At 39.9% G+C, this 14,478-nt stretch overlaps 1 protein-coding gene across 1 annotated transcript; it reads left to right on the forward strand.

Moving 5' to 3' along the window:
- The first annotated feature begins 4,732 nt into the window (after positions 1 to 4,732).
- On the forward strand, positions 4,733 to 13,880 carry gnaia (guanine nucleotide binding protein (G protein), alpha inhibiting activity polypeptide a). Its single transcript, XM_027013864.3, has 9 exons — positions 4,733 to 5,166; positions 9,518 to 9,560; positions 9,662 to 9,803; positions 10,050 to 10,207; positions 10,731 to 10,859; positions 11,799 to 11,928; positions 12,054 to 12,207; positions 12,418 to 12,625; positions 12,821 to 13,880. Exons 1-8 carry the CDS (start codon positions 5,049 to 5,051, stop codon positions 12,606 to 12,608), a joined length of 1,065 nt encoding a protein of 354 aa, XP_026869665.2. The 5' UTR covers positions 4,733 to 5,048; the 3' UTR covers positions 12,609 to 12,625; positions 12,821 to 13,880.
- Positions 13,881 to 14,478: the final 598 nt, after the last annotated feature.

Below are 14,478 nucleotides of genomic sequence, written 5' to 3' on the forward strand. Positions count from 1 at the left end.
GAAACAATGACTCCACCTTGTCCATTAATGTTCCATTTTCAGTCATCACACTATTGAAAGCCTGTTGCTCAGGTTTTACATCACTGAAAAGCTAATCCAGGGACAGCCAGAACAACTAATGACCAATCTTAGTAAGCCTCCTCTGTAGTGCCATTTCAGTCACAAGTGACAGAGCTCAGAACATAGTACATTTTGTGGAGACAAAGAAAATAAGCACACAACAAAGACATCTGACAACTGGCCAACGTGACCAGATTGTTCCTGCTGTGCACACCGCTTGGGTATAGTGCAGAATCCCTTGAGACCTGGAGTTATCTGATCCCTTGGTACTGTTTGAGTCAGACGAAAACAGCATACAAATAGGAAACTATTACACAATTACATACTGCTCAGAATCCCAGATTTGACCAACATACTGGGTGGACATTTTTGGGCTAGCATCTTAGATCAAGGCAAAGCCTACCACCAGGCTTTATGTCCAAGGGTTCAAGACATCTCAATGCCTTTATAACACCAATGGGGCAATATGAATGGGTCCTGATCTTATATTGTCATAATGCCACAACCTTCAAACAACATGTGGAAGGGTTTTGCTATATATTAAGTGCACTACATCAGCATGGGGTGAAGCTGAGGCCAGTAAAGCATGAACTGTTTCATCACAAGGTGAAATATGTAGGATGCCTTATATCCACAGATGGGGTGAGGATGGACCCAAAAGATCTCAAAGTGGTGAGAGCCCTAGGGAAAAGAGCACAAACTGTTGATGATGTGAGAAGACTCTTGACGTTCCTTAGCTAATATTGCAGTTACGGTCAGGATCTCACACAAACTCACATATGAGCTCCTCCAATTCAGGCCTGAGATGCCACAGGGCAGGCCTACATGAAGGTAAACCAAGTTGTTCTTGGTTGTCCTCCAAAGTTGCAGTAAACTTGACATGTCAGCATCAGGTGTTGGAACAAATAATTTAAGTGCTTACTAATCCACCGGTTTTGCCATACCCTGATTTTTTTGTTCACCATTTGTTCTCCATACAAATGCCTCAGAACAGGTTCTCAGGGTGGTCCTGTACCAGAAAAAAGATGGGAAGTTGAGAGTAATTGGACATTGTTTCAGGATGCTAAAAGCAGCAGAACTACACATTGCACAGTAGAAAGCTGGAATTCCTGACACTAAAGTGCGCAGCCTGTGAAAGGTTTAGAGATTACATATACTATGTGCCTCATTTCAATGCGTACACCAAAAACAATCCCCTGACATATGTAATGAGTACAGTAAAACTGAATGTTGTTGGTCATTGCTGTAGTTGGGGAACTTTCCAACCTTAACTTTGACATAAGATACCAATCAGGGAGATCAAATGTAAACACTGACACATTGTCTCACAATCTACTTCATCAATGGATACATGACAGGATGTATTGAGGAACTGTCACAAGATGTTGTGCATGCTGTTTGGCAGGGGAGATATGCCAGCCAGCAGAAAGAAGTTGCATGGATTGCCTCCCTCAACATATTTGTGCGCATCAGTCATGTGCTCCCTTACTAACAATCACTCACAATGAACTTGTCTAGGTGCAGTGAGAAAATTCAGTGCTCAAGGACTTTCTGGATCTTAAAAAGCTGGCACATTGACATACTGTGACACAAACAGGATGTAAATTAAGCAACTAGAAAGCTCCTATATGAGTGGAACAAGCTGCATCTCGAAAATAGCCTTTGATACAGGCGGACTAGTGGGTAGCAGCAGCTTGTCCTTCTAAAAAGTACATGTAGATATCACTAATATATCTCCATGGTGAAATGGTGATCCTGAATGAGTGCTGGGGCTGGCGAGGGAGAGATTCTACGGGTCATTTATCAAGGAGAGAGATCAAGGAATACATTATACAAGGTGTCCTTGTATAAAGCCAAGAAACCAGTGATGTATGTCTGGGAAATAATGGGGTATAACCTCTGACTTTACCTTGGTACTTGTTGGTATTGACTACTTGAACCTTGAGCCCAGTAAACAAAGATTTGAGTATATTTTGGTGGTGGTCAATTTCACCCAAATCACACAGCTGTATCATACTAAGAACAAATCCAGACAGACTGCAGCTGAATGTATTTTCAATGATTTCATACATCATTTTGTATACCCATCCAAGTTACACCATGACCAAGGTTGTGAGTTCAAGACCGAACTCTTTTGAATGCTACAACAGCTGACAGCAGGAGCTGGACACACCAGAACATCCCCATATCACCCACTGGGCAACCTTGGGCAATTAAAATCGGACATTGTTACAGATGCTGTGAACACTTGAAGATAAGCAAAAAGAACAATTGAAAGACCACCTCCAACAGATTGTGCATGCGTACAAACGCATGCAGCATGAGTCCACTTGATACCTGTTTTACCTGTTGTATGGACGCCATCCCTGTTTCCCAGTGGACCTGCTGTTTGGTCTGCAGGAGGTAGAAGAAGATGTGTCACATCAGAGTTATGCAGAGAAATGGGCTAGCAGAATGACAGATGCCTATCATATTGCCAGTGGAAACAATAAGCAGGTATGTGCAAGAGGGAAGTCATACTATGGTCACAAAATGAAATGAGTAGGTCTTGCACCCAGGTGAGAGAGTTATTGTAAAGAATCTGAACAAGTGAGGGGAATTTGCAAGTTAAGGGCAAATTGGGAGAAGACCTAGTTTACCTAGTCAAAGAATAGGTGTCAGATAACCCAGGATGCATAGTTTATTCAGAAACTGGAGACAGACGTAAGCCGAGAACACGCCATTGATATTTGCTCATGCTAGTTAATGACTTACCAATTTAACCACCACAATATCAAAGACTTTGAATGAAGATGATGATTCAGTAGGTTACTGGTTAAGAGTACCTACATGTCAGTGAGAGCAGAAACAAGAGGATACTTACGGGAACAGACTTTTCATTGGTCCACAGCATCCAGTCCAAGAAAGATTCAGGATGACCTGAGCACCTGTTTTAGGGGAAAGACAGGTACAAATACCTGTAATACAGTTCCACGCACCTGTAGGATAAGAAAGACAATTGCAAACACCTGTAAGAGAAGAAAGACATGTAACTATAAGGGAAGAACAAAGGTCAACAGAACATCAGTTCGTAGTTCGTGATGGAACACTTACCTGATCTGGAAGTCCTACTTAACACTGCTAGTTAACATGAAGATCCTGAAACTCTCTTAGGCCTGGGCTTTGAGAGAGAGAGAGAGAGAGAGAGAGAGAGAGAGAGAGAGAGAGAGAGAGAGAGAGAGAGAGAGAGAGAGAGAGAGAGAGAGAGAGAGAGAGAGAGAGAGAGAGAGAGAGAGAGAGAGAGAGAGAGAGAGAGAGAGAGAGAGAGAGAGAGAGAGAGAGAGAGAGAGAGAGAGAGAGAGAGAGAGAGAGAGAGAGAGAGAGAGAGAGAGAAAGAAAACTATGTGATGGCTCAGTGGTTAAGGTACTTGAGTTGTAATCAGAAGGTTGCTGCTTCAAACCCCACTGTTACCACTGTTGGGCCCCTGAGCAAGGCCCTTAACCCTCAATTGCTCAAGTTGTACTCAGTCATAATTGTAAGTTGCTCTGGATAAAAGCATCAGGTACATGTTTTATATATATTAAAATTTATTAGTTTCATTTAAGCAGCCCTCTGTGAAAAATAAGAATTTTTTCATGAATAGAAAGACTAGTTTCACGGTGTCATGATTGCAGTCCATAGTAATGCTGACCCCTGACTCTGAGTGCATCATACTGGCCCTGAGAGGATGTGTCTCTACTGCTCCATTGTGGTTTTTTAGTAAAATCCACCTGGTGGTGGGTATATAGGAAAACTTTGTCCCCTGGTTTGCATACCTCTCACATTTAAAATGGAAATAGCATGTAAAATGAAAGGCAACGATGATGAAAAAGATGATGATGAGAATATTTCCACGGCCTCTGAGAGAGGGCATCTCTGACTAGGTTTATGGTTTGATGGCCTCCATGACATTCTTCAAAATATTAATGTATTTGAATTGTTCGAGAACCCTGACCAAAGTGGCTTCATGTGAGACTTCCCTATGCAGTGTCCAATGGAAATCATCTATCCACTTTTTTTCCCATAAATATTATTGTTTTAGCTTTTATCTGCTTAATCACCTTGTTGTGTATCCGCTATCTTATCTGCCTACCAATCAAAGGTGCTTTTTAATGATAACAAACCATATACACCTATTGTATAATCCTGCATAACTTCTAATGACACTTAATTCTTGGTCATTACATCACTTACTTTGAAACGCATCCATAAATGACATGCAATGTCTTTATTTGTGCTGTGTAATACCAGGTCTATGGTGTAAGCGCTGACAAACGTATGTTTCACCTGATCTTCATAAAGTTGTTAAAGAATGCAATGCAGTTTAGGGGCATACCCGAAAATACCACGAACAAACGTGCATTATCAAACCCCAGTCTGTTCTTGTGGGCTATTAGAGTCACAGCCTCAAACGAACATGAAAAAAAAAATAAATCTATTTTCAATGCATGACTAGAAGAAGAAGCTAAGGGATTCACTCCATTTTTCCCCAAGTTGCTTCTTCTTGCAACAGATCAAAGCGTAATTTTATCTGGGAACCAACGTGAAATATCGAGGCTGAGACAATAAAAAATAACATTAGCAATGACGCTGTTTCTGCGCGTCTGCGCGCAACCACAAGGGCGGATTTGTGTCTGAAAAGAACAGGAAGAAGCAGCCACTCATAACGTACTGGGCGAGAGAGGCTTCGCGTTGAACAGAAAGTTCTTCGGATTACTGTCGATCTCGTTGGCTTGTTATTAATCGAATATGACCAGAAAAATCTTATATTAAATTATAACACACGTTATCTAATTTCAAACTCCATATCGGATCATTTACTATTGAAACATTTTCGTGCCGTTTGTCGACGTAAAATCATACTTTGCGAAAGAGTTGGGCGTGAAGCTTCGGGTGGCTCCTTCCTTTGAACAACTTGTGCATGTTTTATTTTTGAATTTTAAATCGTTTAAAGTAAGACACGCCTAAAATGGGGTGCACATTGAGCTCAGAGGATAAAGTGGCACAGGAAAGGAGTAAAATGATTGACAGAAATTTGCGGGACGATGGAGAAAAAGCTGCAAGGGAGGTCAAGCTACTACTTCTCGGTAAGTGAACTGTTAGCTTGGCTTGTATAGTTTCGGCTTTAACGTTAGCCAGCTAGCTGGGGAAATCGACAAAGCCATCTTAGCTCCATGGTAAAAAAAAAAAAAAAGTGTACTAGCACCCTTAATATTGAATCGTCTGATTTAACGGGCTAGCGTTAACCTAGCTAGTTTAGTTAATTGAATTTGACAATTCATTTCAGTTCTAGGTTGAGTGTGTATAGCTGATAAATAAATAAGTACTACCACCTAATTAATTTATAGTTAACGTTAACATTCAGATTGCAAAGCCGGAGCGAAGTAACGTACAGTTAGCTAGCTAACCTAGGTTAACTGTCTAACGTTAGCCAGCCTGCTAGCTAGTTGATTGATTTCACCAACAATAGTTTGTTTTAGTTGACATGATACAAATGACTAAAAAGTCATACTGACTAGGTCGGTTATCTTGGATAGTTAGCTAGCTAGCTATTATAGTGCGTTAGTTTGACGGAAAAGCTGTTTCTCATTTAGCCAGCTTCTGAGTTGACTATTAGCTAGATATAGCGTTTTGATTAACAGCTATAATATAGAACTATCTTTTTGTTTTTCTTTTACTCGTATCTTACACACCGTCCATAGAGTGTTTTTATAATGAGGAGAGTTAAGTGTTCGATGCTTTATGTGGGATTAGCGTTACTATGGGCTCGTCCAATTAATCCCGTTGCAGTTGCTTGTGGGGGAGGAGTGTAGGCACTTTACTGGCTATATTTCAATACAAATTAACGCAAATTTTGCTAAATCACCCATTTATTCGAATTCGTTCGAACTAGTGAAAAAACAAATGTCTCAATTACAGGAAAAGTTCAGTTATGGTCGTGTTAAACGCTAAGATTTCAAATACTATGGCAATAAATTAGGCTACGTATCTCGAGCCAATGCCCGTACAGTGGCTTTTCTGTATTTATTGTTGTCCCCCAAAAGGCTGCACTTTGGTTCTAGCTAAATTTGTTTTCAGTGAAATTGAAAAATGAGTGCTGCATCTGAATTGTACACTTAAATGTCTCATTATTTCACCTAAAACACTGATATTTCAAAATCAATACATAGGCAAATGATCTTATTTTTATATAAATATTAATTTGCATTTTTGAAAATGTTGATGGTGTACATTTGCTCTGTTCTTACAGTACTGAAATGAAAGGCTGTACTTTGAGATGAAAAGACTGTTTTTCATCCCATCTATTAGACTGGTGTTTTTCAAAACCGGTTCCTTTGAGCCTGATAGTTTTGCCTTTCAGTTTTGTAGTGTTTTGATGGTATCTGTCATTGCTTTCACATATTAACAGCTGGAAGCATGATTAATAAGCTTTTGGGAATTAATTAGTTCAGGCATGCACACGCACCTCATCGAGCTAGTTGGCCAGTCACTGTGTAGAATAAATACTTCCTTAATGGTTGTGTTTGTTAGAGTGGAGTGTGTGTCAACACACCCATTTGGTTGTGTGCAATAAAAATCAGGAGTTAATTAGCGGGGGTTGAATCACGTGCATATTAAACTGCCTTCTTAGGGGCTCAGTAATGCTTGATTTTGACACCCCAATTTTAAATTGTCATCTATCTGACATGAATCATCTAGACTTCAGCAGCCTGTCTAAACATCTGGGCCTTTTTTGTAAAGCCACTCTTACAGACTTATAGAAAACATTTTGGTTTGGATGCACACTGGCCGCTGACTGTCAGTTTACCCTTAAAAAACCTTCTGCATTTCCCAGCCATTGGATGGTTGCCTGGTAACTAAATAGCCCACTCAGATTACTGTGCTATAAAAGTGGCAGGTAGAGCATGCTAAACAAAAGGTAAAAGTATTGCTCTAGGAATCAAGTCACGTGGAGACGAGGCTTAATGTAACGGAGAACTATTTAAGGTTGCAGCTGTAGTATTTGTTGCATTATTTCTGTTCATTATAGGGTGCCTGAAGGATCTTAAAATATATATAGCTGTTATGTCCCTTTTCATTCTGGCAATATAAGGATCTTTACCGCTTCACACTCCTGTTTTTTCTTCCCACATTTCCAACCTCAGCAATAAATGTCAGTTGCTAACTCTTACATTTGTCATCTCTTAGTAATGCTGTTAAATCTCAACTACTGTAGGTTACAACCTGGAAGTAATTTTGAGTTAAATAAGGACTGTAGGAATTATGAAATTGTTATAAAGCTGATTAATAAATGCATCATTATGTATCATGTATCATTACTTCTTAAATTTGTTATTGAGGGTTTTTCCATCATAGGCTGACATGAAAATGCACTGATTATCGGTCATAATTTCCTGGTAGATGGCCCGGATTTTCAGATGTTGACTTTTCTTTGACTGTTGCACCATAAAGGAACGATATTTGACACAAGTAGGATTTGCCTAGATATCATATAGATTTAGTCATTGATGGCAAACACATAATTTTCTAGTTATCATGTGAATTTGATTCTAAACCAGCTCTTTCATTGTCAAGTGAATAATTCTGAGAATAATGAATAAACAAAATTAAAAAGAAAGATCCTTTTTCTGATATAAACCAGATTTTGAATCAAATCCACTCTTATTTTCTTTCAAAGCACTAGTCAGTTGTTTACTGTTCACAGACTCTTGCTTTCCTGTCACTTCAGGTTTTATGCTAAATATCTGTTGCTTTCTCCCTGAAACCCAGGCGATGAAATGTTTACAGAGTGTGAGCAAATGAAATATTCTAGGTCACTGATTTGAGAGATTTATTCTCTCAGCTGTGATCAGTACTCTTATGACTTTACCTCTGAGCCCATGAATTTGGAGCTGTTGTCTTTTGGGCCATATGTGTGAGCTGCTGAGTTTGCTTAATTGCTGCTGTTAGTGCATTGAGACTCTCAGTGAGAGAGTACAGCAAGCCCCTTCAGGCTGTCCCCATAAAAAGCCATCCAGGGAGGAGCTGCGTCTGCTAATTGAAACATTTGTTTGCTTGAAGTTAAACTCTGCTGGCTCAAAAAGCCCATTACAAGTAAAAGAAGTTTAAAAAAAACCCACAAACCATTTCTCCAGTTCTTTTTTTGTCCACAGTAAGCAATAGCCTATTATTTCCTCATGTGCAACTTATTGTGTCATTAGGCCAATCATGCAGTATCTCACTGCAGAAGAGTCAAACACACTGTGCCCAGCCTAGGTCTGGAAGAACTTGGGCTTTATGAGAATGCAGTTGAAGTAGATTGAGTCTCATCATCTTAATGAAGAGCTTTGTTGTAATATCTTGAGGTCATGAATGTGAATCTGACTCTGGTGTGCCATTGAGGATTTGAAAAACCACCTTGTATTGGATGAGATGAAACATTAGCTTTGCCCTTTCACTGTTTGCTTTTTCTGCTTTGCCACTTTACACCAAGTTGTACAAGCTGAAATATCAGGTAGTAGATGCATAGTTGCCCATGAGATGTACAGTGAGTTAGGAGGAACCAATTCCTGACTATTCCTCAGTATACATCATGTTGCAAAGGGTTAGTCTGTGTCAATATGCACAATCCTGTATTTAATATAATATTTTTGCAACCAAAATGTGCTGGTGTGCAATATTAACAGGCATCGAATGATGGAGCATGAGCATAATGTGCACTTTTTTGCTTTTGTTATTACCTCGTATAGCAGTAAAGGCATGTATAACCTGTTTACTGAGATTTGGCTGTAATTCTATTGGAGCTAGACTCAGATTACTTAATCCAATAAGGTTAACACCCACTTGGCTTTTGCACATTGAGGTCAGGTGTGGAAGGCTGCTATTGTAGCAGTTTACAGGTTTCAGGTTGTTGGCAAATTGCACTTTCTATATATGGTGTCTTGATTTACACAGATGATATGCCCACAGGAATTTCCTATTTGCTAGCAAAGAATGACATCAGATTCCCGGTTCCCTTTGATATTTTCTTTCTTTGCTTAAGTTTCTCTTTTATCCTACAAGAATTGCTTTGCTTTAGCTGCCTATGGATTTTCTTGGATGATTTAAGATTTTCCCTTTTGAAGATGATATATGTATTATGTTCTGTAATTATCAGTAAATCTTCCTCCAAGTGTTGATTAATTTCGCTGTTGTTCTGAGAAGTTTAGTTATGATCTCCAATGGGCAAGGCCAGAATAAATGTTCATTTATTGGATAGATGGATGATTTTGCAATATGTGACTGTGTGGGAAAGTCACACAATTTACATGCTTTCACTGTTGACTGGTATGGCCGCAAGGCCAACATCTTGGCCTTGCATGGAGAAAAGAGAAGAGTCAGGAATTTTAAGGTGCGTGTCTTTTTGGCTAACTTTTCTAACATTCCTTTTTGCTTTGCTTGTTCTGTTGCTTCTGTCAGGTGCTGGGGAGTCTGGGAAGAGTACAATTGTCAAACAGATGAAGTAAGTTTTTTTTTTTCCTGCAAGCCCCTACACAGTAATTCAGGGGGTGGGGGAAGAATTTGAGGTATTGGTTGTAAGCTGCTGCTCTATTCCCCCCTCAGGATCATTCACGAGGCAGGCTACTCCGAGGAAGAGTGCAAGCAGTACAAGGCTGTGGTCTACAGCAACACCATCCAGTCCATCATCGCCATCATCAGGGCTATGGGCCGCCTTAAGATTGACTTCTCTGACCCTGCTCGTGCTGTAAGTGCTGACGCTATCCTTGCACTGGGAGGCCATTGTCGAGTTTAACAACCGCAATGATCTTCCCTCAAGTTATACTTGAAGGGATAATATTGAGCATAATTGCTATGAAAAACCACAGCGAAGGCTCCCAATGGCAAATGTCCTCAATGTAAAGTAGAATGACTGCTGATTTGTGATTTATGATTTGTGTGTGTGTGTGTGTGTGTACACACGCGCGCGCATGTTGGCGTGTGTGTGTTGCAGGACGATGCAAGGCAGCTCTTTGTGCTGGCTGGCTCTGCTGAGGAAGGCTACATGACCACAGAACTCTCTGGCATCATCCATCGCTTGTGGAAGGATGGGGGCGTGCAAGCCTGCTTCAGCCGCTCCAGGGAGTACCAGCTCAATGACTCTGCTTCCTAGTGAGTGTCTCACCAGCTGTGTGCTATAACATTTTTCACTTTTGTTCCATTACCCTGTTAAATGTCTCTACTTTCTCATTGAGCGTTAGTTATTTTTTGTTTTGTTTTATTTTTTTGTTTTTGGTCTGCTCAATGATCTCCAAGATTCAAATGTATTTTATGCAAATTTTCAAAAATGCAAATAACTTATGTGTTCAGAAGTATGATGTAACCAAACCTCACCTTTTGCATGTGATACACAGACACACAAGGTAGTTTCTATCTTTAATATACAGTTTCCAGTATGATCATTGGGATGTGCTCCTCAGGTTGATCTGTTGTAGAACTAATCAGACTTTAGACTTAAAAGGTTTTTGATGGCATATAAATAAAACTAAACAATGAAACAAACAAGGGAATGTCCAGCATGAGCACAGCATGACCAAAAATGTCACCTGAAAGGCATCAGATCCATGCGAAGACTAAGCACCCGTTTAACGTTCTTAAACGGCACTAATACATCATCGCTCCCTTCTGTTCTCAGCTACCTCAATGATCTGGATAGGATATCGAGTGCAACCTATGTTCCCACGCAGCAGGATGTGCTGAGGACCAGGGTGAAGACCACTGGTATTGTGGAGAGCCACTTCACTTTCAAGGACCTCCGTTTTAAGTGAGCTCCCTTGTTAAATAATAGAAGCACTAGCCTGTGTCACAATAATATCACATCTGTCTCAGATTAGTGACTCATGCATCATAGTACTGAAATGCTGTGGCGGGGAGTTTGCATTGTGTTTTCTATGTGAATTGTTTGTATGTCTGTATGCCTGAACAAACGGAGATGATGTCCTGTATTTTTGTTCTGGAATGTGTTTTGAAATGTGTCTCCATGAAGTGTTCGTGTGACTGACTTCCCTTCTGTTTATGGCTAGACTTCACAAAAATATCTGCTATTTACAGTTATCTGAGTCCTGAGAAGGGACATGCTACATATTCCCATCATCTGGGGTGATTAGCATCAGTTGGCCCAAAAACTGTGACATTGACCAAAGCTTTGAACCTTGCTGATCACGTGAAAGTACACACTAAAACACATTTAACTGAGTGCCATTAGCTTTATTGTATTACTTATGTGATGGTACTGGAGATTTATATGTTTACTTTTAAACAGTGAAATGTGACGGTACATGATAGTCAGTTTGAAAGCGGTGTCATGAAAGGGCCTTTGTGACGCTGGTCATGCTCAGGGTCACATGCCAACCTACAAGGCTGAGGCCAGGTTAACTAATTGGGTTTTAGCACTACACTGCTACGGTGCAGTCTCACATAATAAGATTACAAACATTGTTTAGGTAACATGATGGTGTGGTTAAAACTGTAGATGTACAATTTCTCTTGATAGTCATGAACCTCAGTGGCCATATGCTGGTCACACGCCTCGTGTGTGTCAAATGCACTTGTGGAATCCCCAGACAAAATGTCACTTCCTGTCACTAAGAAGCCAGTGCCTTTTCTAGGAATATGGTTAATGTGCGGAGAGTGGTATTGTTTGTTAAGCCCTGTTGCCATGAAGGCAGAGTGTTATCCGAGATCATTAACTCTTTCCTCGCAGGATGTTTGATGTGGGTGGCCAGAGATCGGAAAGAAAGAAGTGGATCCACTGCTTCGAAGGGGTGACTGCCATTATCTTCTGTGTCTCTCTGAGTGATTATGACCTAGTGCTGGCTGAGGATGAGGAAATGGTATGTCGCAAAACCTCCAGTCTGCTTCCCCAACCACCATGGCTACAGCTCACGCATGCTGCCTCCACATGGGGGCAGACACATCTTCCCTCAGCTGCTAAACTGACTTTTTTTGCTTTCATCAGAACCGCATGCATGAGAGCATGAAGCTGTTTGACAGCATCTGCAACAACAAGTGGTTCACGGAGACCTCCATCATCCTTTTCCTTAATAAAAAGGACCTGTTTGAGGAGAAGATCAGGAGAAGCCCTCTCACCATTTGTTACCCTGAGTATGCCGGTATGCCACCATCGGTGTTTGCTTCTGTTTTTGTACTCTGTACACTTTATATATTCAGGGAAGAGATTGAACAAATTTATTACCAGGCAGAGACACTTGGACATGTTGCTGGTCCTCACAATGTCACTAATACTAATAGTGCTTTGAGTTTGGTTTTGTGAGATTTTGAAGTCTTTTGAAGTTTTGAAGACATTGTTTTCTTGTCCTAAGGCTCCAACACATTTGAGAATGCGGCAGCTTATATCCAAAGTCAGTTTGAGGACCTGAATAAGAGGAAGGACACCAAGGAGATATATACTCACTTTACCTGCGCCACAGACACCAAGAATGTGCAGTTTGTCTTTGACGCTGTCACTGATGTCATCATCAAGAACAACCTGAAGGACTGTGGGCTGTTCTAGAGTGACTCAACGCATGGGTTGGTGAAAATCAAACATGACTGGTTTAACTTAGAAAAACAGTCAAGAGTGAATGAAAGTAGCAGCCCTCTGAGTAAAGCATGCATATCCAAATATATTAGCTTGGGGCTTGTCGAGTTTGTACATCAGCTATATTTTTACCTTTCTCACTGTCTGTTTCTGTGTGTGTCTGTCATTCTTCATTTACATTTCAGTGAGATGAGCAGGACGACGTGAAACATTGGGCAAAGTAGAGTTGGAGCGAGGTCAACCAAGAACACAATGTAGTGTGCGTTACGTAAACATTCTATTTATGTTTTCGGAACATTTTATGTGATGTTTTAGGAAAAGAAACCCTTTGTGTAAAATATTTGTACAACTGTAATTGTTGCTGGAATTTTTCACTGTTTTTGAAATAATTTACAGGTCATTTTTTTGACACCTATTTTTTCACTCTAAAGGTTTGTGGGAGCAGCTGTTTTTTCCTCTCTCTGTACTCTAGATATGAAGGTACATGTGCCTTGCATGTTTGCGGTTAAAGTTGCAGTGCTTTTGTCATCCAAGTTACAAAACGTAGATGTAGTTATTAATAATCACTCATCTAACAAGAGCATGGTTTCTGGTGGGCACAACCCTGATTGCAAAAGACAGTTCTTCTGTAAAATTATATGTTGACATTCAAATGTATGTGTGACCCCTGACTGATTAGAATGGGTTAGCGAGAATCCTATCAATGCAATGGGCTCTTCCAGAACAGTTAACATTACATAGAATTTGCATGGATGTGGTGAAGATGGAGTGTAGTTGGTATGATGACCAATGTCCGAGATACCCATTCAGAACGAAAATAGCTAGAGGTTGTTGGAATGAGGAAGTAGTTTGTGATGGTAAACATGAAGAGCAATTATAATGACTTTGAAAACCAGAAAGAGATTCTACATGGAGAGGGGCATTTATTGATCAAAAGGAGCCTTTTTTTTTTTTTTTTAAAGGGACCAAAGGGTTTTAATCAAATGCAGCTTCTGCAGTAAACAAGTACCAATGTAATTTTCATGTCAGTTCATTGCAGATTATTTAACTGCCTGTACATGTTAAATTTGTCCAAAGTTTAACATGCTAGACATTGTCTCGGACAGTTAATCATGATGAATTAGTTTTATGTATTATGTCCTCTCTCTGTTCTCATTGGTTGGGAACAATGACTAATATCCACTATTTTGCTAATAAAATGTGCTGTGTAAGTCATAGCATCTTTTAATAAAAGGTCAAGACTTGTGTGGGGCTTTTTTTTTATATGCTTACAGCCCTGTGGGTTTGTAGATCTCATAAGTGAATGCTACAGCACATACGTTCAAGAACCAGAGATGGGCACTGATGCCCATACATGTTTCCAAAAGTTTGGATGAATTCATATTTAAAAAGCCACCGTTTTGCCAATGAACGAAGAAAACGTTTCCCCCTAACACAGCCAGTCTTTGGGGTTCTTTTTGTGCTCAGTAGTTCAGTAGTAGACAGTTTGAAAATTGCACTACACTGCCCTCTCCTGATTTAAAAAAAAAAAAGGGTCACAATTACAGGCTATGACTTAGCATGAATGCTTACAAGCCATTTAACTAAAGTTAGTTTTAAAAAATTAGCTGCTAGTGTATGAATATTTGTGTGTGTATTCTTTGGGTGTATTCTGCTTTAATGTGCATTTCCTAATTGTAATCTTCAATGGTAAATCTTCACAAACTCTTAGAATAGTTCAGTATGTCCTATAGCCTGCTGATGCACAAGAGATTCTGACTTACACTATATTGAATATTATGAAACATTTGTGACATACAAACTGAAGTCTTTAATATTAATATCATTTACTAACTTTTTCAGG

The sequence above is a fragment of the Electrophorus electricus genome, chromosome 16 (genome assembly GCF_041902795.1).
Source record: "Electrophorus electricus isolate QZ-2024a chromosome 16, ASM4190279v1, whole genome shotgun sequence".
Classification (NCBI taxonomy): domain Eukaryota; kingdom Metazoa; phylum Chordata; class Actinopteri; order Gymnotiformes; family Gymnotidae; genus Electrophorus; species Electrophorus electricus.